The 25,683-nt window shown below is 22.7% G+C and overlaps 8 protein-coding genes and 1 long non-coding RNA gene across 18 annotated transcripts in view; 6 read left to right on the top strand and 3 right to left on the bottom strand.

Annotated features, from left to right (window-relative positions):
* LOC102676740 (aldo-keto reductase family 1 member B1-like) overlaps positions 1 to 3,027 on the top strand; it is a 13,863-nt gene extending 10,836 nt beyond the window's left edge. For 2 of the 5 annotated variants that reach the window (XM_031512691.1, XM_031512690.1), the window contains exons 2-7: positions 779 to 891; positions 1,712 to 1,879; positions 1,941 to 2,066; positions 2,128 to 2,526; positions 2,653 to 2,801; positions 2,887 to 3,027. In XM_031512691.1, coding sequence (XP_031368551.1) covers positions 817 to 891; positions 1,712 to 1,879; positions 1,941 to 2,066; positions 2,128 to 2,526; positions 2,653 to 2,801; positions 2,887 to 2,929 — 960 coding nt within the window. In that variant the 5' untranslated portion in view covers positions 779 to 816 and the 3' untranslated portion in view covers positions 2,930 to 3,027. Of the gene's footprint in view, positions 1 to 267; positions 286 to 778; positions 892 to 1,711; positions 1,880 to 1,940; positions 2,067 to 2,127; positions 2,527 to 2,652; positions 2,802 to 2,886 lie in introns of those variants that run through there. The other 3 variants (XM_031512689.1, XM_006620280.2, XM_006620279.2) reach the window with 3 other exon arrangements.
* The window catches only part of LOC102676974 (probable tRNA (guanine(26)-N(2))-dimethyltransferase), a 9,407-nt gene extending 3,342 nt beyond the window's left edge, over positions 1 to 6,065 (top strand). Inside the window, 8 exon segments of the mRNA XM_006620281.2 lie at positions 1,857 to 1,877; positions 3,492 to 3,568; positions 3,762 to 3,929; positions 3,994 to 4,110; positions 4,187 to 4,381; positions 4,452 to 4,649; positions 5,486 to 5,634; positions 5,721 to 6,065. Coding sequence (XP_006620344.1) covers positions 1,857 to 1,877; positions 3,492 to 3,568; positions 3,762 to 3,929; positions 3,994 to 4,110; positions 4,187 to 4,381; positions 4,452 to 4,649; positions 5,486 to 5,634; positions 5,721 to 5,757 — 962 coding nt within the window. The 3' untranslated portion in view covers positions 5,758 to 6,065.
* LOC116186188 lies at positions 5,845 to 7,127 on the bottom strand. Its single transcript, XR_004151135.1, has 2 exons — positions 6,820 to 7,127; positions 5,845 to 6,742 (listed from the first exon to the last, which is right to left on the bottom strand). It is a non-coding gene; the product is annotated as an uncharacterized LOC116186188 (long non-coding RNA).
* LOC102677121 lies at positions 6,857 to 8,012 on the top strand. Its single transcript, XM_006620282.2, has 2 exons — positions 6,857 to 6,996; positions 7,127 to 8,012. Exons 1-2 carry the CDS (start codon positions 6,932 to 6,934, stop codon positions 7,908 to 7,910), a joined length of 849 nt encoding a protein of 282 aa, XP_006620345.1. The 5' UTR covers positions 6,857 to 6,931; the 3' UTR covers positions 7,911 to 8,012.
* Positions 8,013 to 8,245: 233 nt separating this feature from the next.
* LOC116186187 lies at positions 8,246 to 9,312 on the top strand. The gene has a single exon (XM_031512692.1). The coding sequence runs from the start codon at positions 8,354 to 8,356 to the stop codon at positions 9,188 to 9,190; it is 837 nt and encodes a 278-aa protein (XP_031368552.1). The 5' UTR covers positions 8,246 to 8,353; the 3' UTR covers positions 9,191 to 9,312.
* Positions 9,313 to 10,784: 1,472 nt separating this feature from the next.
* LOC102676195 (aldo-keto reductase family 1 member B1-like) lies at positions 10,785 to 13,062 on the top strand. Its single transcript, XM_006620274.2, has 5 exons — positions 10,785 to 11,096; positions 11,776 to 12,255; positions 12,327 to 12,533; positions 12,604 to 12,752; positions 12,827 to 13,062. The coding sequence occupies exons 1-5, from the start codon at positions 11,019 to 11,021 to the stop codon at positions 12,867 to 12,869; spliced, it is 957 nt and encodes a 318-aa protein (XP_006620337.1). The 5' UTR covers positions 10,785 to 11,018; the 3' UTR covers positions 12,870 to 13,062.
* An 835-nt stretch (positions 13,063 to 13,897) lies between these two features.
* LOC102675563 lies at positions 13,898 to 16,971 on the bottom strand. Of its 3 annotated transcripts, XM_006620268.2 has the most exons (7): positions 16,842 to 16,971; positions 16,228 to 16,346; positions 15,818 to 16,134; positions 15,189 to 15,626; positions 14,601 to 14,789; positions 14,301 to 14,505; positions 13,898 to 14,230 (listed from the first exon to the last, which is right to left on the bottom strand). In XM_006620268.2, exons 2-7 carry the CDS (start codon positions 16,241 to 16,243, stop codon positions 13,908 to 13,910), a joined length of 1,488 nt encoding a protein of 495 aa, XP_006620331.1. In that variant the 5' UTR covers positions 16,244 to 16,346; positions 16,842 to 16,971; the 3' UTR covers positions 13,898 to 13,907. The 3 variants fall into 3 exon arrangements, with proteins under 3 accessions (XP_006620331.1, XP_006620333.1, XP_006620334.1); XM_006620270.1 differs by lacking the exons at positions 16,228 to 16,346; positions 16,842 to 16,971 and having other exon boundaries at positions 15,769 to 16,134; XM_006620271.1 differs by lacking the exons at positions 16,228 to 16,346; positions 16,842 to 16,971 and having other exon boundaries at positions 15,781 to 16,134.
* Positions 16,972 to 17,089: 118 nt separating this feature from the next.
* LOC102675965 (39S ribosomal protein L43, mitochondrial) lies at positions 17,090 to 18,964 on the top strand. 2 transcript variants are annotated; one of them, XM_006620273.2, is made up of 6 exons: positions 17,090 to 17,238; positions 17,347 to 17,535; positions 17,807 to 17,997; positions 18,289 to 18,395; positions 18,505 to 18,710; positions 18,795 to 18,964. In XM_006620273.2, exons 3-6 carry the CDS (start codon positions 17,861 to 17,863, stop codon positions 18,918 to 18,920), a joined length of 576 nt encoding a protein of 191 aa, XP_006620336.1. In that variant the 5' UTR covers positions 17,090 to 17,238; positions 17,347 to 17,535; positions 17,807 to 17,860; the 3' UTR covers positions 18,921 to 18,964. The 2 variants fall into 2 exon arrangements, with proteins under 2 accessions (XP_006620336.1, XP_006620335.1); XM_006620272.2 differs by lacking the exons at positions 17,090 to 17,238; positions 17,347 to 17,535 and having other exon boundaries at positions 17,714 to 17,997.
* A 1,306-nt stretch (positions 18,965 to 20,270) lies between these two features.
* The window catches only part of LOC102675329 (glycerol-3-phosphate acyltransferase 3), a 7,523-nt gene continuing 2,110 nt past the window's right edge, over positions 20,271 to 25,683 (bottom strand). Inside the window, exons 2-10 of one of the 3 annotated variants that reach the window (XM_006620266.2) lie at positions 23,338 to 23,610; positions 23,111 to 23,248; positions 22,904 to 23,038; positions 22,411 to 22,647; positions 21,878 to 22,111; positions 21,579 to 21,694; positions 21,356 to 21,497; positions 21,043 to 21,251; positions 20,271 to 20,968 (exon numbers count right to left, since the gene is read on the bottom strand). In XM_006620266.2, coding sequence (XP_006620329.1) covers positions 20,881 to 20,968; positions 21,043 to 21,251; positions 21,356 to 21,497; positions 21,579 to 21,694; positions 21,878 to 22,111; positions 22,411 to 22,647; positions 22,904 to 23,038; positions 23,111 to 23,248; positions 23,338 to 23,610 — 1,572 coding nt within the window. In that variant the 3' untranslated portion in view covers positions 20,271 to 20,880. The remainder of the gene's footprint in view (positions 20,969 to 21,042; positions 21,252 to 21,355; positions 21,498 to 21,578; positions 21,695 to 21,877; positions 22,112 to 22,410; positions 22,648 to 22,903; positions 23,039 to 23,110; positions 23,249 to 23,337; positions 23,611 to 25,683) is intronic. The other 2 variants (XM_031512686.1, XM_006620267.2) reach the window with 2 other exon arrangements.

Genomic DNA, 25,683 nt, shown 5'->3' with positions numbered 1-25,683 from the left:
TGAGATATGACGGTCATACTATCAAATAAATGGAAATTTAATATTTTTCAGATATACTGTAATGTACTTATTTGAAAGAAAAAATGAATATTAAAAATTATATTTGATTTTTATATTTTATATTATAATTATAATTTAAAAATTTATATTTTTACATAAGAATTTAAATCGAAAAATAAAATTTTATTATAATATAAAAATATATGCTATATAATATAATATATAAATATAATATAAAAATATAAGCTGACGAAAATTATATAATTTTAAATAAAAACTTTAAATGTAAGATATAGAGTATAGAATTAATTATATATTAATATAAAAATAAATTAAAATACTATAAAAATAATTAATAATAATTAATTATATATTATAATATTAATATTATATTAAAATATTTTTGTGCTATACTAATTATAATAAATTACAAATATTATATATATATATATATCATAATTTGATAATCTCAAAATATTTTCATGTTATCGATATTATATTAGATTTTTTGTTAATTCATTATGACAATAATAAATATAAAAAATGTTTTTCATGAAACTACGTATATTATCTTGTAACTTATATTTTGTAAAATTTTATGAAGTTTTTTTCATAAATAATTATATTTTTGTAATATTTTTTTTATACATTTTTTATAAACAGAAAATATATTGAATTGATTATATAAAAAGTTTCATTTGATAATAATATTAATAGTAGAAGCTGTAAAGTGGGGGAACATTTATATATCCATGTATCATTCGTATCTGTATTTTAGAACAGTAACTATTGAGTACCATACTTTGATGCAACAGGATGGCGGTACCAACTATTACATTGAATAATGGATATAAAATTCCTGTACTAGGACTTGGTACTTGGCAATCTGCAGTAAGTTTTTTGCTTAAAAATAATAAAATATATAATTTATTTTTAAAATTTACAAATATCATATATATATTAAAAATTTTTAATTAATTTTTAAGTTTATATTTCTTTAAAATGATATTTAAAAGATTTTCACCTAATATTAAATATAAAGATGTACAAATAAAAAAAAATAGAGCAAATCAATGCTATTTATTATATTATTATTTAAATAATAGTATTTTTTGTTATAATCATATAAAATTCTATTGTTTAAATATTTAAACTTGATATGATGTTTTACCTCCCAAATATTCAATCGAATTTAAATTCGAATAAAACTTTTAAAATATTTGCCATATTTTTTTTGAAACAATAAAAAGTTTTTCTCATTAATTTTTACCTTTTATTGTACATATGTTATTGTACATATAATGTAAACGATGTAATAAAAATAACATTTCTAATATATAATCTTTTATAGACTAATATAAAAAATGTAGATTATCATATATTATATTATTTTTTAAAATATTACATCATCGAGTGATAGAAACAGGATTTGTATATACGTATATGTAATATTGAAAATATTATTCATTAATAAAATAAAAAATTCAATAATGTGATTTAAAACTATTTTATTATATACATTAATATAAATTATCTGAAATTTAAATAATTTATTAATACTTTACTTACTTTACTAATCACCTTATAATCTATGCAAAATTTACATTAAAAAAAATTATACATTTTATATTTTATATTTTAAATAATGTATATACATTTTACATGTTTTATAATAGCAATAAATATGTAAATCTATTAAAAAATTTTTGAGGATAATCCAGGTGTCGTCGAACAAGCTGTACGAGATGCTGTCGATGCTGGATACCGACATTTTGATTGTGCTTACATTTATAGAAATGAAAAAGAAGTAGGCAAAGCTCTACGTGATAAAATTGCAGAAGGTGTAGTAAAAAGAGAAGATCTATTTATCACAACAAAGGTAATTATAAAAAATAAATTGTGGTTTATAAATTTGATCATTAATATTTTTATATTTTCAGCTATGGAATACAACACATAGAAAAGAACAAGTAGTACCCGCATGTAAGACATCGCTTAAAAATTTTGGATTCGATTATGTTGATCTTTATCTTATCCATTGGCCCATGTCTTATAATGAAGTAAAGGTAAAAATGCACGAATTTATTATAATATTATTATTATTAATTAAAACATTCATGATCTCAGGAAAAAGATGGTTTTTGGTCCAAAACTAAAGATCCTCTGTATGAGAATGTGGATTATTGTGACACATGGCAAGGAATGGAAGAATGTGTAAAATTGGGATTAACGAAAAGCATAGGCCTTAGTAATTTTAATTCCCAGCAAATCGATCGTATTTTATCAATTGCCCAAATCAAACCTGTAATGAATCAAATAGAATGCCATCCAAATTTAAATCAAAAAAAGCTTCGAGATTTTTGCAAACAACGTGATATAGTTATTACTGCTTACAGTCCACTTGGTTCCCCTAAACGTAGTTGGGCGAAACCTACTGATCCACAAGTAGCAATTGAAGCACCAGAAATTCTCGAGATTAGCAAAAAATATGAAAAAACGCCAGCACAAGTTGTTTTACGATATTTGGTAAATATATCGTAGTTCTTAGAAATATAGCAATTATAAAATGAACGATTCAATTGAAATATTTAATTTAAATGATTATTATTATTGTTATATTATATTATTATTATATATTATTATTCATTATAGATCGATATTGGTACTGTTCCTATTCCGAAATCTAGTTCAAAAGAGCGTATTAAACAAAATATCGACATTTTTGATTTCAAACTATTGCCACAAGAAATTGCAACTATTGATAAACTTGACTGTGGACTTCGTATTTGTCCTGCTAAAGAGTAAATAACAAATAAGATATACATTTCTTCTTTTTTATTTTTGTATCATAATTATATTGTATAATATTTTCTTTTTTTTTTTTAGATGTGCAGATCACAAGGATTATCCGTTTAATATAGAATTTTAAAAAATTTATCAAAAACAATTTTCTTTTTTTGCATTTTTCGAACTATACAAATATTATTCATGTGTAAAATTATTAATATATAATATTATAATACATTTGTAATTGTCTTTAATTTTAATAAAATATTTTAAACATACTGATTAAAAAATGACAAATGTCTTTCATAACATTTCTTTGAATATTGAAAAGCAATGACTTGCATTATTTTATCTTGTTATGTTATTATTATATTTGTGATTTTTGAATTTTTTAAATTTATAAAATAGTCTAGTAATCTTTTTTCTTACAAAAAAAAAACAGCGATATTGATAATGTTTAAATATCGTAATAATATTGTGTAATATCATCAATGCAATACCACATTTCTAATCTTAGTTTAATGTTTGCATCGTTATAGTTATATAATATTTATCTATCCGAGAAGAGTATGAATAGGAGGTAATAAAATACAGTTCTGCCAGTTACTTACATTTTGTGTGATTCGAACATTGTATAATAGTGAAAACCTTTGATGCATATTTGCTAACGTTTTTTTTTTAATCATTTACTTAAAATTTATAATTAATTATGGCTCAAATACCCATTCTTACATTTTCTAATGGATACAAGATGCCTTCATTTGGTCTTGGTACTTATCAGGTAAGATTTCATTTATATATTAAATAATTTATATATAAACAAAATTTTTGTTAATAATTTTAATAAAAATAAAAAGGTTATATTAAAATCTAGTAAATTTCTTTTGTATGTATCACATGATCTCATCGCGCGTTTTAATTTGAATTTAAAAATCAAATTAAATTAAATATGATAAACTTCTTAATTTTTTCAGTCACGTCCTGGAGAAGTAGAAAATGCTGTAAAAGAAGCAATAAACTTAGGATATCGTCACATAGATACAGCATATTTTTATCAAAATGAGAAAGAAATCGGTGAAGCGATTCAAACGAAAATTAAAGATGGAACTGTGAAAAGAGAAGATCTTTTCATTACAACTAAAGTAATTAATTTTTATATTTAAAAATAAATATATTTGTGATTTATATAACTTTTTTTTTTTTTAGCTTTGGAATAATTTTCACAAACAAGAAAGTGTAGTCCCAATATGTAAAAAATCGTTAGAAAATCTTGGATTAAGTTACGTAGATCTCTATTTAGTCCATTGGCCATTTGCCTTCAAGGTACGTTTCACTTTTAATATACTGTAATTATCTATTATTGCTTAATATTTTTAAAAAAATGTTAATTATTTTCCAGGAAGGTGATGATTTGTTACCCAGAGATGAAAATGGTACTCTTTTGTTATCAGATACTGATTATCTTGAAACTTGGAAAGGAATGGAAGAATGCGTGCAATTAGGATTGACTCGTAGTATCGGAATTAGTAATTTCAATCAAGAACAAATCACTCGCTTGCTTAGTGCAGCCAAAATTTTACCTGTAAATAATCAGGTAATTACATATTATATTATTTATTGATTCGATTAATTTCTGAAGATCATAATAGATATAAATTGTATAGGTTGAAGTCAGCATAAATATTAATCAAACGCCATTAATAGAATTTTGTAAAAAGCATAATATTACAATAACTGGTTATTCACCATTGGGACAACCTGGAAATAGGTCAGGTTTACCAACTTCCTTAGATCATCCAAAAGTAATAGAACTTTCGAAAAAATATAACAAAACATCAGCACAAATTGTTCTAAGATATATTGTAAGTATAATTTATTTTCTTAATCTTCTTTTTATATTACAAATAGGTGATGATAATTATCATAGTTTAAAATGTATATTTAAAAAATGAATATATGTAGAAATATATCCTAATTTATTTTTTAATTATTTTTTAAATATGGATAAAATATGGATTAAATATGGATTTTTAAATTTAAATAATAAAAATATTATTTTAAAATTTTTATATCAAAAAAAGCTAAAATTTAAACAATTTTGAAATATTTATAATTATATTTTTATATATTTAAATATTCAAATATTAAAAATTAGATAAATAAAATAAGAATTAACTTAAATAAAAGATGAATCCACATGTATTTAATCTAAATATACAGTTGAAAAATATGAAGTAATGGATATACTAAAAATTATATGATTGAAAATATAATATTTTATATTAAATATTATATTTATATTTTATATAAAATATAATATTTAATTTTTTATGCATAACATTAAATTTTTTATTATATTTGAATTCAATGCAGAATATCAATTTATATTTCTTTTTTAATACATATCGATACATTTTTTAACGATGATACTTATTATTGAAATATATATAATTAATCAAAGATAACATGATATGACATAATGAAGGTAATTTGATCAGCAAACTTTGATAAAAATTGAATCAATATTCAATTATATCTTCAAAAGAAGTATAATTGCGTAATACAATTATTAAAAATCATTTTATTTCCTAATAAGAGATCTAATAAATTTTTTATTTAAACTTATTAACTTATTAAAATTCATAGAAAGATTTATATATGAATATAACATATTATTTTTTTTACCAAAATATTCTAGTTACAACAAGGAATCGCTATTATTCCGAAATCTGTAACACCGAGTCGATTAAAAGAAAATATCAATATATTTGATTTTTCTTTGACGAGTGAGGAAATGGCATCTATAGCTACAATTGCAACTGGTCAACGTGTTGCACGATTTGCAGAGTAAGTATCTGTTACTATTAAAAATCCTTAAAATAAATTAATTTTTGAACAATAAGACAATGATATTATTTTTGTTCTTTCTGCAGTGCAAAGCAGCACAAGTATTATCCATTTGAGAAATAAAAATTTTATTGCAACTGAGTAAAATGACAGGAAACAGCTCGTCAAATTCAGTAGGTATATATTAATAGTAAGGTATATCCCCTTTGAACTTATATAATCCCACGCTGTAATTCGGCACTTGTTTGACCCTTATCTAGTCAATTAGATTTATTGAATGCCATGGAAAATTTTGATGCTCCATATAATATGAGATCATGCAACGTAACAAAGCGGACACCATCAACATGGACAAGGTTAATTGCATTCAACTAATGTTAACATTGATTACTAAATGTGTACATTGCAAATAAATAAAATTATATTAAAAACAAAAAAATTTATTAAAAGCAATTTATGAAGCATTTTTTTTTATTTAAAAAAATGCAAATAAAATAATTTTTAACATTTTATGTTATAATTATATTATAATTAATACCGTACTATAATTAATTATGATAAAAACTTGAAATATTGGCAAAAACTATTTTTAAAAACGCAGATATAAATTACATTGGCGGAATTGTTACGTGATAGCGGAAATGCAATTAACGAATTAAAACTAAGCGGATTTAATTTTTATTCTTTCATTATTATAATTATTCTTCGAATTTCTTAAATGAAAAAAATTTACACAATGTAAATATAAAATATATAAACAAAATGTTTTTGTATTGTTTTAGAAAAATTCGAATCATAGTACAATAAAATCCTATTTAGAAAGGAGACTATGATTTTATATTACTTTACACGTTAAAAATTCTGAACAAGATTTCTTCAAGGCCAATGAATGCCAAAGGCTCTTGCAAACGAGAACCCTTTTTTAGGATGATTCATTCAACAAGCAAAATTGCTTGTTCGTTGTCTATAATATACGAGTGGAATTTTTTTCCATACGGAATATGATACCATTTAACATTTTTGATGGTATTTTTCACTTTCTATTTTTTCTTCCATCATTAAAAATACAAATGAATTTGTTCGATAATTCGAAACAGCACGTAAGTTTCTGAAATTTATACGTAAAATTTATATGTTAAATATATAATAAATAAAATATACGTGTTCTAAACTTGAATTTCCCACCTATTGTGCAATGTTTAGTAAATTAAAGTATGACCTTCGAGAAATAACAATATAATAAAACTGATACCTTCGAGAAATTACTCGTTATCAATCTGTTAATAGTCACGTATTCATGATATTGTTATTTCGGTACATATATGGTCGAAGAAATTACATCATGAATCATATCACACAAGCGTAAGTTTCTAAGCAAACCACCGTATGCATTGAATTACGTGTTTGATATCTTTTTTTCTTTACAATATCATTCTTTATCGGTAAAACAAACACTTTAAACACTGAACGAAACCATTAAATGATATTACAGGTGGAATACAAAATTTTCTAACAAAACTAAATCACCGACGCATAAAAAATTATTATCGTTAGAGAATATTCGATCGCCAATAATTTATTGTGGCTCCTGGAGATCTAGAATGCTCGATAAAGTGAAAGAATGCCGTGATGCTATTAAGAACATGATGACCTTCGACAAGCTGACAAATACCTATGAAACTACACACATAGTCGGTAAAACTCCGATAATTCCGAGAGCAGCTACTTCTATGTCCTCGATACCGGATGTTATTACATTTAGTGGTATTGCATTGAAACATAAAGAATACGAAGATATACCGATTCTAATGAGAGATTCCATACTGAATTCGAATAAAAAAGAGAAAGAAAACACTATTGTGGAACAAATTGATCAAACTAATAATACAAACAATTCGTTGAAACGTTTCGTTTCAGTAGATAATATGCTCAGCAATTCGTTGAAATCATTCATAGTATTGGAAAAACAGATAAAAGAGGAATTTTTGCAAGAGGACGATGTTTTCACGACGAAAAAAAAAATTTCTGCAGAACCGTTCCTTTCTTATGTGGAAGGAAACGCAGAATTCATTTGGCCAGATGATACAATTGAGAGTTCTTCCGGAAATGCTTGGAACTCCCTGGAACATTTAAATTCGTCCGATATCAGATTTGGAAATCCACGTACAAATTCCACTTTTTATGAAGATATTTATGTGAATAGAAATCGTACATCTTCCCCAATTCGAAATCATCATTTTCAGGATTCTGGTTTTGAAAATAATTTCTCGATATAAATCAGTTCTATTTTCAATTTTTTCTCTCCATTCCTGTTTTTACTCTTTTTATTTATAACTTTTTGTAACTCTTCATATTTGAATCAATAAAATTTGTTCTAACGAATACAATTTATTATGTATTCTTTCGATAAATTCGAACCGAATCCATTTCTAAGATTCTATTGACTAAATGTAAACAAAAATATTATCAGTAATATAACTGTAAAATGATACTGTGAAAATCATATAAAATCAATGATAGTTTTATAAAATTATCGTTTAAGTAATTTTTGAATATGAAATATGAATTAATCGTGCAATTAATCGTGCAATTAATCGTGTAATATAAAAGAAAATAACACTTGCGATATCAATTTAAACAAACGGAAAGGCGATTTAAAAACAAAAACGAGACAATAATATCGAAATCCTCGAAGTTATCGATCTAATGAACAGCCATTATGCTGGAATATATGAACCAGTCCAACGATTCATTTTTATCCTGCGATAAACTTAAAACAATATCAATTTTTTTAAAGAAGGGAAGAACCACTCAGAGTAGAGTAATGGATTTTATTCTAACGATACTTGGTTGTATAATCCTGAAAATTGATAATCAAATCTACTTATATGAATTTAAGGATATTTTCAATGATAGAACCTTAAAAAATATAAAGAATGATCTGGAAAACCTTTTGTATTTTAAAACTAAATTCTTTAACTTTTTAATCATGGAATTATTGTTAGAGACTATCAAGAAAGAAAATAATTATTTTAATAAACGTATCAAATTCAATAGAATCATGGACACATCAAATAAACAATATAACAAAAAAGTTTTTCAAAAAAAAGTCAAGGATGTTATAAAATTTTTAATTTTTCGGAAGATCGAAAAATTTTCTTATCTTCATGATAATAATAGTACATTGGATTGGTCTTACTACAAAGAGAAAATTGATGTTATACTTAGCAACGAAATTCGTCCAAGAGATAATATAATAAATAAAAATAATGTTAAGGAAAATAATGAAGAAAATACAATAAATTTTATTTATCATAAAAGAAAAAGTGAATCTATGAATAATGTAAACAATTCAAAAAAACCAGATTCAAAAATAGAATCTAATTTCTACAAAACATCAAGTTATACTTGCTTCGATTATTTTTGTGGTAAAATTTATTGGTTGCTCTGCTATGCATGGTTAGGAATTTTTATATATTATTGTTGCATATCTTTTTTTCCAATTTTCCCAACATTATTAAATATTATACATAAATTGATAAATAATAATTCATAATATGGTAATTGTACATAAATTAGTATAAATTTAGTATAAATTTGTATTATTTCGTTCAAATTGTTGTTAAATATGTGTTGATATTGTTTTCTTCATAAATTCACAAACATAATATAGGAATTTTATATATATATAGGAATTAAAATTATTTTGCTAATTTAGTTAATAGCTTATCAATTAAAAAATTGATAAATCTATTTAATTTTATTAATTACATAAAAGTATCACATACTATGTCAATTTATTAAAACAAAGCAAATAATATATAATATATACATCCAAGCTTGATTTTAATATCTTCTAGTTTAGGTTATTTTTCATCAAATAATATAGAATAACTATATTCCAATATAGTGCGATATTTTAATGTAAAAAATATTTCTATAATTAAAAACTTTTAAAGATAATGAATATAAAAATTCAACTTTATCTTTAAAATATTTAAATAGTCATTGTTCTTTCATATGCTTTCATAATAAATTTATTCATATATTTTATAAGCTCTTATTATCGTGAAATAAAATATCAATAATTTTTTGATACCTCATTTGAATCATTTCATTTGAATCAAAAAAAAATATATAAAAAAATTTAATCGATTTAATCATTTATTTAAATTAGATTATAAATACTTACTTGAATGTACATATACCGAAATTAAAATAAAAATATAAATTACTGTATAAATTAATTTCTATAACATATTATTATTTCTTATTTATTGTTTAAATAATTTATTTTTATACATTAAAATTATTATATATTAAAATTTTAAAAATATTTCATTATTAATATTGAATGAGTAATTTGATTTAAAGAAGACTATTTATATATCGTCAAATGCAATGTTTTTGACATAATATTTGATATTCGAAATTTCAATATAATATAGAATATGATTAAAAAGTATATATTTCAAAATAATCTATTTCTGTTAAAATGTGTTATTCTCAGTAATTGATTCATTTATTCTTAACGATCAAGGGATTGAACTGTCCTTTGTTACTTCTAACGGATTCTGTAATTTTCCATAGGGCCCGTTTCTTGTTAACGAATTTGCCGACTTGTCGAGCTACGTCGAAATACATACACATCGATAAATTTCTCTATATAATACATAAAGTTATTATGCAACACATATACAAAGATCGCAAAACGCATGCGTAGAAAAGCTGCGCAAAACAGGGCAGTATACATTTAGAGGGTTAAAAGTGCCATGTTTTTTTTTCAATTTTTCCAATATTTATATATAAAATTTATTTTTCGTATTAATTTTTTTAAAAATATGTTAGACGTAAAATATTGATATCTAAAAAATAAAAAATAAATTTAAATATATAAATTATAAATATCAAAACATAAAAATATTAAAATCATAAATACGAATATAATTTATAGAAAATATATAAAAATATTTGATTATCAATTAATTATAATAAATTTTTAAATTTAATATATTAACATTATGAAAAAAGAAATTCTAAAAAGAAAATCTTTGTTAAATAGATTAAGCAATATTTAAATTATAAGATATAAAATTGAAAAAATATATTTTATTTTAATAAAAATATATAAATGATTTTAATTTTATTTTTATTTTTAAAATATATAAAAAAAATAAATACAGAATAACATAAACGAAACGATAAATCACACTTCATTTTTTGATATACGGGTATGTTCTTAGAGGAGGAGTCGGGGTAACGTAGGATATTTATAAAGGAAGCTCAGAAAAGCTACCGGCATTATATTACGATTGCTATTACGACTGATTATAATAAAAGTATTCAAAATTTTGTTTCAAATAATAAGATATATAACAACTAAAATGGTTGCAAATAGTGCAACAACATTAAAATTTTATAACGGTAACGAAATACCGATATTCGGACTTGGTACATGGAAGGTCAGTAATATTTATAATATAATAATTTATAATATATAGTATAATAATAATAATTTATAATCTATTTTTACAAAATATATATATATATAACTGTATTTAATGTATATTATAAATAATATACATTATTATTAATATAAATTTATACAATTTTTGTTGTGAGTTTTATTAATAAATTTCTCTAATTTTATTCGTATTCTTTAATAATTTATTCATTCTCTCTTCCTATATATCAATTAAAATTTTGTAATATGTCATTTAAGATACAAGATATTCTACAATGTTCTCGAAGTTACGAAATAAATCTGTCTTTATTTAAAATGTAGTATATTATAAATGTTTTTATAATATAATAAATTATTATAATTTAAAAAATTATGAATTTTTTACATTTTAATTTATATTTCACTTAAATAAAATTTTATTATTTTGTCATTGTTAAAATGAATTTTGTACGTACATAGTACATATGTATATACGTACTGCGTAAGTAAATAACATTGGTTATTTTGAGTTAATAGGAATATATATAATTAAATAGAGATAAGGAACTTATCAAAATTAGATAACTTGATTCAGAAATAATTTTTATTACATAATATATTTTTTATTTTTATAATATAATATATTATGAAATTGTTATAATTCATTTTTCTCAATTAATTATTTATATATCTTTTAGTCCAAACCTGGAGAAGTGACTCAATCAGTTAAAGATGCAATTGATATTGGATATAGACATATAGATTGTGCTCATGTATATGGCAATGAGAAAGAAGTGGGTATTGCTATTAAAGAAAAAATTGCTCAAAATGTTGTAAAAAGACAAGATCTTTTCATTACAAGCAAATTATGGAATACTTTCCATAGACCAGATTTGGTTGAACCTGCTATCAAAACATCTTTGTCAGATTTAGATCTTGACTATTTAGATCTTTATCTAATTCATTGGCCAGTAGCATTCAAGGAAGGAGATAATCTTTTTCCACAAAATCCTGATGGTTCTACTACTTTTAGCGATGCAGACTATGTAGATACATGGAAAGCTATGGAATCTTTAGTAACTAAAGGATTTACTAAAAATATTGGTATTAGTAATTTCAATTCTGAACAAGTTGAAAGAATTCTTAAAATCTGCACTATCAAACCAGTTACAAATCAAGTAAGTATATATTTTATTTAAATCAGAATATATTAAAAATATATTTTTTATAATATATTGTATATTTATAGATTGAATGTCACCCATATCTTACTCAAAAGAAGCTTTCTAAATTTTGTAAAGATAGAGATATTCTTATTACTGCATATAGCCCCCTTGGATCACCTGATAGACCATGGGCTAAACCAGATGACCCAAAATTATTAGATGATAAAAAATTGAGTGAAGTTGCAAAGAAATATAATAAAACACCTGCTCAAATTCTTATAAGATATCAAGTACATATATTAATATTCTATTCATAAATTATTTTTTTAATTTAATTTCTAATTTTATTTTCTTTTTCAGTTGGATCGTGGTCATATAGTTATTCCTAAATCAGTTACAAGATCAAGAATTGCTGAAAATGTTGAAGTTTTTGATTTTAAACTTTCCCCTGAAGATATTGAATATATTGATAGTTTTGATTGTAATGGTAGAATTTGTCCACTAACAGGGTAAATATTTTAATATTTTTATTTATAATAATTTTTATAAAATTAGTTTTAACATAAACATTAATTTTTTTCAGTTCGGAGGCTAGCCCTCATTATCCATTCCACATTCCGTTCTAAATAATAAGTTAATAATATATATCTAACATTTACAATATCTTTTTTCTGTAAGTTTTCTATATGAAAATCATATAAAATAAACTATATTCTAATAATAACTTCAATTTCATTTTTATATCAAATTATTATTTAATTTATATAATAATTATATTATATAATTTATATAATAATAGAATTGAAATAAAATTATTTATAATATATTCATTTCATATTCTTTCATTCTTTCATTCTAATAAAAATATTTTTCCAGTTACAAATCCTCGATAAAAAAATATAAATGTTAATTTGTATATAATAAATATTGTAATCTAAATATTGTGTATACTGATAACCCCATTTTAATAATCTATTGATAAAGGAATATTTATCGGTTAATTAACGGTTATTAGCGGAAATAATTGTTCATGTTACATGGAATACAAACATGGAATTATCGCCGTTAAAGCATATTTTTAAGGTATATAATATATATAATGTATAATATATGTATTATGGTATATAGTATAATACAAAAAAATTATATATATATGTTACATGACTTTTCTTATGATAGAAAAGTTTTTTTTATAGCCAATTGTGGCTTCTTCTTTTATTTTCTTATAAATTTAAGTTTAAAAAAACTTATTTTATCTATATTTACGTATTAGATTAGTGCATTTTGAAAAATTATGTTTTTCGCTATATCTATTTATTATCTCGACATTTATTATTTATTTATGAAATCTAAATTCAACTTTGACTTCTGATCTATGCTGAATATATCTAAATGTTAAAATGATACACAATATTAAAAATATTTTAACTGATATGACATACACAATGTACATATATATAATATGTAATATATAATATTGTATACAAATGTATTATTTTTTTTACTTTATTTGTATTATTTTGTTCTAATTAACTAATAAGATTAAAGACAGAAATTCAAGATATTGGATGGTATATTGTATTACATTATTACAATATAGAATATAGTATAATACAAATTAGGGAAAATTACCGTTATAAAAAATGAAGAACAATGAATTACGTTTACATTTTATTGCATTCGCATAAATGTTCATCACTATCTTCGCAACCGCATAAACAACATTCGCAATATTCACTATCTTCACTATCTTCTATTTTTGGTAAATCAGCTAGTTGCTTTATAGTTGGTTGATATTCTTCCGAAGGATCTAATGGCTCATCACTGCAATTACATAGTGTATCTGACAATCCACCTGCGCATTTGCCCTTACAATTGCATCTGCAATTTCCGATTGGACGTATATTGCAAGGCAACAAAGGACAAATTTCACAGGGACTTTTGAGATCATAAGATAACATGTGTGGTTTACACCCTGTACGAATACCTATAATTATTTTTCATATTAAATTGTTTTCATGATTAAAAAATTAATTAGCATAATTTACTTTATATACCATGTTCTTCCATTTTATAACGTGGTTGTTCGCAGAAAGGCTTTCTTAAAGATGTAATGCAGGAAATATTGTAAGGAGGAATAAGTTTTTTTAAAATATATTCAAAATCCTGAGAGGTGAAACAAGGACGATGACATTGTGCCGATTTTGATTTAAATGTTGATTTATCATCTTTTGATTTCTCAGAAGTAGGATTTTCCATTTTCTATCGGAAAAAAGATGGATCGTAAAATAAATATCAGTAAATAATTTTATGATATTTATATTATAATGAGTAAATTCTTATATATCATTTTTAACATTTAATGTCGTAGGATTTGCACTTTTCATCGGTAATATCTGTTTCGTTTCCGATTTCTGATTGCCTGCCCACCAATTTGACATCCAGGAAGATCTTTCTTTAACTTTTTTTTCGGATAATTTTGGATTAGTTTCTTGATCCTGTTTAATATTTTGTCCCGATGTAGAAATCAATATGTCATTATGTCTCTGTATAATATATATTTATTCATGTATAAACATGAATAAATAAATTTATTATGAAATTATTATTATTATTATTATTATTATTATTATTTTTATTAGATGAAATTTCTTTAAATTGAATGTATATTAATATATCAAAAATATATAATATATATAATCGAAAAATTTAAAAAAAATATATAAATCTATATTTTTTGCTTATTATTGCATTATTTATTAATAGTTTTAAGATAAAAATATCCAAATATCCATTAATGTACTTAAAAATTTTTTAAATTTATTGTTCGAAAACGAGCTTCAAATAAAAAAAATTTTATTCTATATTTTCGATAACTATATTTTCGACATTTATCTCATATAGAATCCTTTTTCCGATTATATTACAGAATAATTTTTACTAACAGTTTGTTTCTGTCCCTGCTTTTTATTCGATTCGTAATCATTTTGATTAGAACATGCATATTTTTTACGTATGTAAGATGTTTTCTTATCATTGTTGTTTAAATCTTGAATACAACTTATAATTTTCCTTCGATCACAAATATTTTGATACTCCTTAGATGTCAACAATCGATCCATATGTTCTTTAAATATCGTTTCCTTCTGTTCTAATTCTTTAATGCAATTCTTCAAATTTAATTCTTCTTTAGCTAATTGACGAATCTTTGATAAACAGAGTAAGTCTTCGGAATGTATCGAATGAAGACTTGGAGTAGTATAAGATCGTATTTCCTTTTCTAATTTATTCACCGTATCGTTCAATTCTTTATTCATAAGTTCCAAAGATTCTAATTCCATTTCCGTTTCTTCCAATTTAACATCAGCTTGAATGATTTTCTCCTAAAATTAAAATATCGATAATTTTTATATACATTATATAAATTTTATATAAATTAATAATATTTATAAAAAGTACAATAAAAAATAGATGTATTTAATAATACGTCAAATTTTATACGAACGCAAAGATTCAAACACACACACTAAGATTTACCCGCTGAATTAATCGCTGAATTTCAATCGTTCCGTACATGCAACTCGTCGGTCTCCTTGTTCAAATTCTTCACAGTATTCTTTAGATTTTCAAGAAGTTTCTCAGTTTGGTCCGGATAAGGAGCGAATTTCTTCATGATCTCGCGGATTTTACAATACGGCGCATTTTCACATTTTTTCGACATCCACATATTATATGCCATCAATGCCGGAATTGATCGTTCCATTGTCGTGATTTTATCTTTTAAATATTTATGCCGACCAAGAAGATCGCAACGACGTTCTTCCATTTTCGTCGTGATATCCTCGAAATACGGCGAGTGATGCTCGGTCGTTTTCGTATCTGATTTTGGACCTTCAATAAAGAAAAGAAAAATTAAATAATTATGTTTTATTAAAAATATATTTCATTTATAATAAAAAAAAATAAATATCTTATGTCACTTACATTTACATCGAGACATTTTTGCTTATTAAAGTTTTTTTCCAAAATAAAGAATTTATCACTTTGAATTATATTATATATAAATAGGTATACTTTAAGTCTAAACAGGTTATTATGATTTCCTGCACAGAATTTTAAATGTTTCAATATATTATTCTAATCTTTAAAATTATAAATTATAACAAAATTATATATGTATCTGACTAAATTATCTTTGAAATTTTGATATTAAATGTGAATGTTAATTTTTTTTTTTTTTTATGTATTTTCTGTTGACGGTTTCAAGTAGAATATATATATATATATATTCTATATATGTATGTATATATATGTATATATATATATATATTTATTTTAAGTTAATGTTCTCAACAAAGATACATTAATTGAAATTAGCAATGGTACTGTTCTTAAAAAAAACTATCGAATAAGATCGTATGTTTTTTCAGATATTTTCGATCATTTTTGATAGTTTTACGCGCAACGAAAATCAGCATGCATTAGTATAACGTTTCTGCGAATTGTTCAAGATGTATTAGATTTCTTCAATTCAGAAGAAAATATAAAACATATCGAATTCTTTGAAATCTGGAGCAAATCGAAGTGGATAATGTTACCTCTCGATATAGTCACGAGTTAGTAAAATTATAAAATTAAATTCAAAATAATATACATATTATATATTATATATAGTAAACTTGACAACGCTATTATTCAAATGAATTTTTAACAGAAGAACGGAGGACTTGACTAGTCGTGACACGGATGACGATAAATATTCTTTGCTAACCGGAACTAGTACATCTCTTCAAGATAGCACCGGAAGTACAGTCACAGGCTCAATTAGAGCCAACTACGAACGTAATTTTGAAGATCGTGTATTATACGGACAGAGCGGTGGTCGCAGATTTAGTTATAAAAAAAGAAAGACTTGCAGCGGAAATGGAATATTTAGTGCTCCTCCCGGTGTCAGTCCCCATCATGTTAAATCATCCATTATCCGTCGCAATACAAGTAGAGCTTCTGAATTCCATACATATTCTATCATATATATCTTATATATATATTTTTAAATAGTTATATGTTAAAATTAAGAATCATTTTTATTTTTTTCCATAATAGATGGATCTCGATTAATTTTTGTATGGCCACAGAAACCACCTAGAAGTAGATTGTTAAGAATTTTAGCTCCGCTCATGCATGGCATTCTCATTGGTTTTTTATTTATGGATGCTATTCATCTTTGGCCAGGAGAATTTTTACCTACATCGTTGCCTTCTATAATACCTGTTCCTTTACCACCTGTAAAATGTAATGTAATTGAACCACGATGGTTTGACAATAGTTAGATAATGAAATATTTTCATTTTTTTGACTTTGAAGTCGCGTAATTTAAATTCTCTTTTCATTATTTAAAATATATAAAATAAATTATAAGAAAAATTAAAATGTAAAAGAAATATAAACACAAAATTATAAAAAAAAATTGTTTTTAATAATATATAAATATTAATGATTAAATAACCTATAAATGTTAACAATTTCGTGCAAAAATATGCTTATGCGCATCATTATAATATAGTTAATACTTAGGAAAGAGTGAATACGAAAGATATATTTTCAGCAGTGAACAAAAATGTCGAATAAACATCTATTTCAAAAATATGGATTTTTGCGTGCACCCTTTGCCATTGGTGTTGGTCGTTATGTGTGTCAATTACAAAGAGTAACTATAAAATTTTGTAAAAATCACGGTGCTAGTCTTGGAGCTAGGTAAAATATTTCCTTACTTAACCTTATTTTTACTATTAAATTTTTATATATATATAATGATATAACAATAAAAAAAGTTATGAATTTTAAAAAAAAAATTAAAATTATTTTTTAATATTAATATATTTGACTTATTTTTTATTTGTTTAATTATTTATTTCTCTCGATGTACGTAACATTTTACAAATTATAACCTCCTTTCATAAATTATAAATATCTTATAATTTATATATCATATATATATCATATATGTATATATACATAAAAAAAAGGTTTTTTTTTGTTATATAGGAATTTTATAGAATATGATTTAATTAATTATGCAAAAGAAAATCCTGGAGTTGTAGTATATGTTAAACCAAGAAGACATAAACATCCAATTTTAAAAGCGGAATATTGTAAGTTTATTATTGTTTTAAAGAAGTAAGATTTAAATATACTAATTAAAAATTTAAAAATAAATTATAAATTAAATAAATATTTAACATAGATCTATGTTATTTATAGTAAATGGAGAGACACATTGGATGTCTATTGCTAATTATAGTAGAGAGGATATTATACAATGGATGGAATTATTAAAAACTCAGTATCATAATGGTCCAGATTACAGATTACTTAAATTATGGCACACAGATTTTCCTTCTATTCAAGGACCTTGGACACCTTTTACTTTTAAAGAATCATCTTTGAATCAAATTCAATTTCCAAATGTAAATATTGAATTTTTTGTTATATAATGTCTTTTCTATTACATTTTTATAACTATATATATTATATATTTTATTTATTCTTAGAAAAAATTTGGAGAATGTATTAAATTGGAACCAACAGCTACAGAGGAATTGATTAGATTGTTTAAAGAACAACAAGAAGCTGAAAAACTCAATGAAGAAAATAAGATTCAAGAAAATGTTAATTAAATGATAATTTTCAAATGTTAAATAATTAACTAAAAATTAAATTAATTAAAATTAATTAACTAAAAATTAACAAATACTGAATCAAAGCTTATTATAGCTTTTTAAAATAATATTTGATTTGTTTATTTTTATGTGACAATACAAAAAATTATATTTATCTAATATTTCAATAAGAAGAAAACTTTTATATACATATCCAATCATTAAAATTATATAATTATTATTAGATTGTGATTATTGTAAAATAAATATATAAAAATATATAAATATAACTTATAAATTTACTTGATTATTTATTAGTGCATATAAATATTTTTCAGGCTTTATTATAATATTATATTAATAGATACTATATTAATAATACTATTATATTATATAATACTATATTAATAAAATTTTGTGTAAAATCAATGTATTCAAATTATCAAATATAATGTATGCTCCAGACAATTACATAACACTCATATAAATATTTATTTGTGCTTTATCTTTTTAATGTAAGCATTTAGTGACTAGTATCTTATATATATCATATGTACAATATTTTTGATGTGTAATATATCAATATTATATATAATATATAATATTATTAATACATATTAATAATTAATATTATTAGTAATATTTATACTAATGTCAGAATTATATGACAGGTACATAAATTTTTTTTTGTTTTTATGTATACTTTAATTACATGAAAATATGTTTTAGCATTTTTCATATAAAAAAAATTGAATAATTATATCATACAACAATATTTTGAAACAAAATTATGTCCAATATGAAATAAATTCAACTATTTTGACCAACTATATTACACTTTAAATAAATTATATTATTATTGTTATTATAATATTCAATTTCCATATAACAACTTATAAATATAATTCATTTTTTGTGCGATTTTGTTAATGCGTGCGAACTTCATAGATAAAAAAAAATAAAAATATACATATTCTACATATATAATTATCAATTATTATAATTAATTATCAATTATTTTTAGTATTTGATATAAAAAATATCGATACAAAATATTAAGATGATATTAAGTATATCTAACTTTAATTAAAATCTTTAATCTAAATATTAAATAAAACATGAATAAAATATCCATAATATTTCATAAACATGAAAAATTATAACAATTTTGTAAAAATATAATTAGAATATTCTTTTTCAAATTGCATACTAATTTATGTAAATGCATATCTTTTTTTAAATTATGATAATATTAATTATAAAAATAGAAAGTAGAATTAAACGCGCTTAGACTACAATAAATGACATTTTAAATAATCTTTAAGGGATGGGTATAGTAGCATCCTGGTATGCTAACTTTTTTCTTTGAGAAATATGAATAAATAGTTTATTTCTTACACTACAATAAAAACTTTATCATTTTTATAGGAAAAAAAATGCAACTTTTCCTGTAATATCAGATAGCCTTAAACATTCATAGTTATTTATCAAAATAATGGGATAATGAGATGATTCTAAATATATAACAATATAAATAGGATGAATTTGATGCTACATACAATCATACGCACAAAAAATCACACACCATTAACATATCATTCCTTATTAAACACTTCATTGTATATAATTGTATATAAATAAATTTATAATGCCTCATTATAGAATCTTGATATTAAAAACTGACAAATGTTACCTACAGTATTTCAACTATTTAAATTCAATTATAAATACTAAGATGAATTTTGTACTCTAATAATTTTTTTGTAATAAAATAAAATATTGCGATAGAAATCAATTAACATGACGCAACATACCATATTCGTAAAATAAAACAAATTAAATCATGCATATCTTTCTCCTTTCGTACAGATAAATGTCCACAAAGAAGATAAAACAGCATATGAGGAAAAATATTCTCGTTTAAGCAAAATATCACACACTATATCAATTGTAAAAGTGTGACTAGACATGATTTAGTTTATTCGGCTTTAAGTCGTTTACTAAATTCTTCTTGTTGTTTTTCTCGCCATTCCTTTTTCGGTTTTGTTCGTTTAAGTTGACCATCCCTAAAAATAATATCATTGTATTAATTTTATTATAGAATTATATATAGAATTTGTTCTTATTTAAAGTAACTTACCATTGTAAATCTACTAAACCACCTTGTCTTGCTATCACAGACTTTACTCTATTTGCAAAGTCAATAGCGCTCTCTCCCTCATTTCTATACATCGGAGGAAGGTACCAAACATCACAAACTATAGCCCAACTTGACATAGTCATGTATAAATATTGAATCATAGAATATCGACTACTATTCCAGAACGCATCTCCAAATCTTGGGTCATACTGTAAGAAAGATAATGAAATTAATTATTTAAATTGCTATCTAAATATATTTTTTATATGTAAGTATATATAATGTAATATATTTTTTACATGTACACAATTACCTTTATCGCAACAGGATAGATTACACCACCAACTTCAAAACTTCCTTTTTTAAATTGCATAACTGATGTATTATTTATACAAGTGCCTTCAGGAAAAATAAGTATAGGTGGATTTGTAGGATCAGAAATATGTTTTTTTAATCTAAAATACATTTATAAAAGTGTACATACATATAATATATTATAAATAAAATATATATATTAAAAATAAAACAGAATTTACCGTTTTGTAACAGCTTCTCTATCTTTAACTTCACATCGTTCAAACCAAATATGCGGTGATGCACGTGCTAAAGCTCTTTGTAGAATTCCTAAAAATCCACCATGCCTTTGACCTATCTAAAATAATATTTATTATTGAATAATATAAATCGTTGTTTATACATCAAAATATATATTTAATGAAAATTTAAATAATGATAACAAAATAAATCAAAATTAAAACATGCAATTAAGAAGATATAAAATAATTGAAAATAATTATTAGTTTATTAATCAATATGATGAATGATAGAAACATACCAAAGAATAGCAATTATCGCACATCAGTACTAGAACATCTATGGGAGAAGTGTGATTTGCCACACAGATACCCCTAATAGGACGATTTTCTGGGTTATGATAAGTTATTACTGAAGATAGCGCGCTGGACAATACACCAAAGCACATTATGGAAACTTTATAATTTAACCATCGCTTGAAACTGCCTTCTGGGACATACCCCACAACAGCTGTACATGCTGTCAGCCACATTACCTGTAAACCATAAGCTTTGCATATAAGAAAGTATATTCTATTCTTTTTGTATTGATGGTGAGTAGTTTACCTACAAAGCAAAGTTACAGGAATCTGTTACCTGCAACATTCATGCATTTCAACTTTCAATAGACAATTACTAATCATATTATAGCAGGATTTCCCAGATTATTTTAAGAATATTATTATAATATGCTGAAATTTAATTACTAACAAATAACAAATAAATATGGTAACAAATTCTCAACAATAATACCCAATAAACAACAAATTTGGATATTTTTATAATGATATATTACCAAAGAGAATGTTGTTTGTGTGGATAAGATGGACACGTCGATTGTGGAAGTGTGATTTGCTACACACATTCCTCCAGATTTTGGTTTATATTCTGGATTATGAATTGTAATTGTAGCTGATATAGACTGTGATAATATTGTGAATGCTATGATACTAGCTTTGTTGTATATCCATTTCTTTATAAAACCATTTGGTAAGAAGCCAATAAGAAATGTTGTAATTACAATATACAGTACCTAAGAAGCTTTGATATTAGTTAAATTGAAAATGCTAAATTTATATTTGACATGGACATTTACTAAAGCAAATACTTTCAAAATAGATGCATTAATAGAGCAGAATTGTGAAATGAAAATAAGTTAAAAAATTGTAATATTAATTCTTACATAAATATTTTTTTTTCCTAAACTTAATAATTAATCATACATCCTATCAAGTTGTTTCAATTTCAATTTCAAATATTGTTAAGTATAGAAAAATCAATGTACTTACTCCAACAAAACAAATGAATATTCTTAAGGGAAGAAGAAAGCAGTACCGCATAACAAATCCACACATCCATATTACTGTTAGCTTCCAGGAAATGAATTCGTAATGTCTATTTGTTCTAGTTAATAGATTCCAATTCTGACAAAAAATATCAATTTATCATATATTAAAATATCAATTCATATTTTTTAAAATCTAGAAAAAAATTACCTTCAATTCTTCTGCCTCAAAACGAGATGTCACCTCATCTTCAATTATAGCCTCTACACCAGCTTTAATATAATCCAAACAGATTGCAGGTTTGAACTCTCTTTTTAGCGTTTCAAATGAATCTCTACGCATAAGATTCTATAAAAAATATTTTTTATTTTTAATCTACTTTATAAATAATTCTTTTTTATAAATAAAAGCAATAAAATAAAACTAAAATTATTTACAGTAGTTGTAGATGTTTGAGAACTTTCTGTTTTTGTTTCTTCCAGATGATTTTTATGATTCTGCATTTCCGGCTCAGGTACTAAAATCAAATCTGTCGATCTGGCTATTACATTGCTACTTAACATCCCATTTTGCATATCGTTTTCCGTTTTCCAATTCTGTACATTCTGTTTTTCAACATGCCGCGATTCGTTTTCTTCATCGGCATCCTGGTCATTTTCTGTCCAAGTACCATTTTTCTTTTTTACGTTTTCTATATTTTGTCTGCCATACTGAAATAAAAATGTATATATAGATATATTATAATCATCTCGCTCAAGTTCGAATATTTCTAAAAAATATGCGATTATATACATTTCTTGCTGAAAAGAAATTTGTCAAACATAACAAGAACAATAGACTTATTCACTAGATAAATATAATTCATAAGAAATGAATATCATCATAAAATACAAGTACCTATAGAATGAAATATGAAAAGGATATTCTTAGCAATAAAAATTATTTTATTATTTATCGTAGATAAAAATAAAGCTGGATAATATTTTTTTAAGTTTCTAATGGATTTAAATTTATCAAATCATAAGACTTTGTCTACTTTCGCGAAATATTTTCATAAATATTATTTATATTTAAAAAGAATCTACATTTTAAAATTTACAATTGTATTTATTATATATCGTCCAATTTATTTAAATATTTATAGAATAATTATTTTTATTTATTAATTATTTAATATTTTTAATCTACATTTGATACATTTAAAATATAAAATATATTTTTCAAAATTGAATAATTTTTTTGTTTAATATTTCTATTTTTTCAATTTTAAATGATAAAAAAAAAGAAACTAATTCTATTTCAATTATGATAAAATTGAGTATATGATAATAATATGATAAAATTAAATATAAAATTGAGTTTTAAAAAATTACACTTAAAATGATAAACAAAAAATAAATGTAAAATATAAAATAAAAAATTACCATTATAATTACTAATTTAAAAAGAAAAAAAAATTAATTTCGTATAAAAAAAATAATACAATATCAATTTATATGAGAAACATAAATTCATTATAAATTATATTTTTGTACAAACAATCTTTAATAATAAATCTTTAATAAATTAAAAAATTATCAGATTTTATCGTAAAAATAAGTATATCTTATTTATTTATGTTTTATCTTTCAGAAGAAATAAATTTTATCATTATTTTTTATTTTTTTATCGAATAAATACAAATTTTCTATATTATGTTATATGTATATATCTACATATCATAATATATTTTATAAAGAATTATTTCTTTTTTTCTCTATAAAAAAAATTATGTATATATACACGAATATCGCTAAAATTTTCAAGTTAAACTGCTAATATTTTTGATAAAGAAATCATTATTTCATTATTCATTCCTGAAAACAAATTTTATCTTTAAATTTATTTCTGGGAATGCAGATTTTGGAAAAGAATAAATTTTGATGATACGCATTTATTTTATATAATGATAATTATTGATTCTTAAAAATTGATCAATCACAATAATTATGGAATTTCAACGTTCAAATTTAAATGAAATATAATGAAAACTCAAATTGATAAATTATCTATTATATTTGATGATGAAAAAATTTTTGGACTTTGCTCTTGACAACGATTTCTAGTTGCTATAGAAACATTGAACGATTTATATATCTTTCTTTTCTTGATTATAGATATTTTAAAATTAAAATTACAATATATTATTATCAATATTTTTTATATATTTAAAGTGATGAAAAAATATGTATGATAATATAAATGAATCTATGAACGAGTGAATTCAATGTTGCAAATCATGCAAAAATTGTGTCAAGAAAACAAATTAAATTCTTTTAAAAGTAAAATTCATTCATTTTTTCACGTTTAAATTAAAACGTATTTACGTAATGAACATTGTTTTTATATCTTATATAAAACAAAAAAAATATAAAGTTTTGTATAAATAAGACGACATAATACATTTGAACATATTTTTCTTCAACACGTAATGCATTTTCAGATTAAATATAATTATAAAATTCACAAAAAAAAAAAAATATTATTTTAATATATTTTATATTTAATAAAAACTTGTTTACATAAAAAATATAAATTTTAATTAATTAAAATTTCTTATTATATTTTGAAAAAGAATATATATCATAATAATCATAATATATCATAATAAAGAATATATATCATAAAAAGAATATATATCATTATAATCATAAGAAATAAATTGAAATAAATACTACTCGAATTTAATTTGAATTTAATTTGCAATGTATAGTCTAAAGTACAATAGCACAACGATAAGGAAA

This window comes from Apis dorsata, unplaced genomic scaffold, assembly GCF_000469605.1.
Source record: "Apis dorsata unplaced genomic scaffold, Apis dorsata 1.3 scaffold_499, whole genome shotgun sequence".
In the NCBI taxonomy this organism is placed as follows: domain Eukaryota; kingdom Metazoa; phylum Arthropoda; class Insecta; order Hymenoptera; family Apidae; genus Apis; species Apis dorsata.
The sequence above is the reverse complement of the archived record's forward strand: the minus strand, read 5'-3'. Positions and strand labels throughout refer to the sequence as shown.

What these genes read in the sequence shown, in the direction of transcription:
- LOC102677121 (XM_006620282.2), top strand. Translation starts at nt 6,932, where the DNA reads ATGATATTGTTATTTCGGTACATATATGGTCGAAGAAATTACATCATG. An exon ending in ATGAATCATATCACACAAGC is followed by an intron (nt 6,997 to 7,126) that starts GTAAGTTTCTAA and finishes ATGATATTACAG; the next exon opens with GTGGAATACAAAATTTTCTA.
- LOC116186187 (XM_031512692.1), top strand. Translation starts at nt 8,354, where the DNA reads ATGCTGGAATATATGAACCAGTCCAACGATTCATTTTTATCCTGCGAT.
- LOC102676195 (XM_006620274.2), top strand. Translation starts at nt 11,019, where the DNA reads ATGGTTGCAAATAGTGCAACAACATTAAAATTTTATAACGGTAACGAA. An exon ending in TCGGACTTGGTACATGGAAG is followed by an intron (nt 11,097 to 11,775) that starts GTCAGTAATATT and finishes TATATCTTTTAG; the next exon opens with TCCAAACCTGGAGAAGTGAC. An exon ending in AGAATTTGTCCACTAACAGG is followed by an intron (nt 12,753 to 12,826) that starts GTAAATATTTTA and finishes AATTTTTTTCAG; the next exon opens with TTCGGAGGCTAGCCCTCATT.
- LOC102675563 (XM_006620268.2), bottom strand. An exon ending in AGGAGACCGACGAGTTGCAT is followed by an intron (nt 15,627 to 15,817) that starts GTACGGAACGAT and finishes TTTTAATTTTAG; the next exon opens with GAGAAAATCATTCAAGCTGA. An exon ending in CAAATCCTACGACATTAAAT is followed by an intron (nt 14,506 to 14,600) that starts GTTAAAAATGAT and finishes TTTTTCCGATAG; the next exon opens with AAAATGGAAAATCCTACTTC.
- LOC102675965 (XM_006620273.2), top strand. Translation starts at nt 17,861, where the DNA reads ATGTCGAATAAACATCTATTTCAAAAATATGGATTTTTGCGTGCACCC. An exon ending in GGTGCTAGTCTTGGAGCTAG is followed by an intron (nt 17,998 to 18,288) that starts GTAAAATATTTC and finishes TTTGTTATATAG; the next exon opens with GAATTTTATAGAATATGATT. An exon ending in ATCAAATTCAATTTCCAAAT is followed by an intron (nt 18,711 to 18,794) that starts GTAAATATTGAA and finishes ATTTATTCTTAG; the next exon opens with AAAAAATTTGGAGAATGTAT.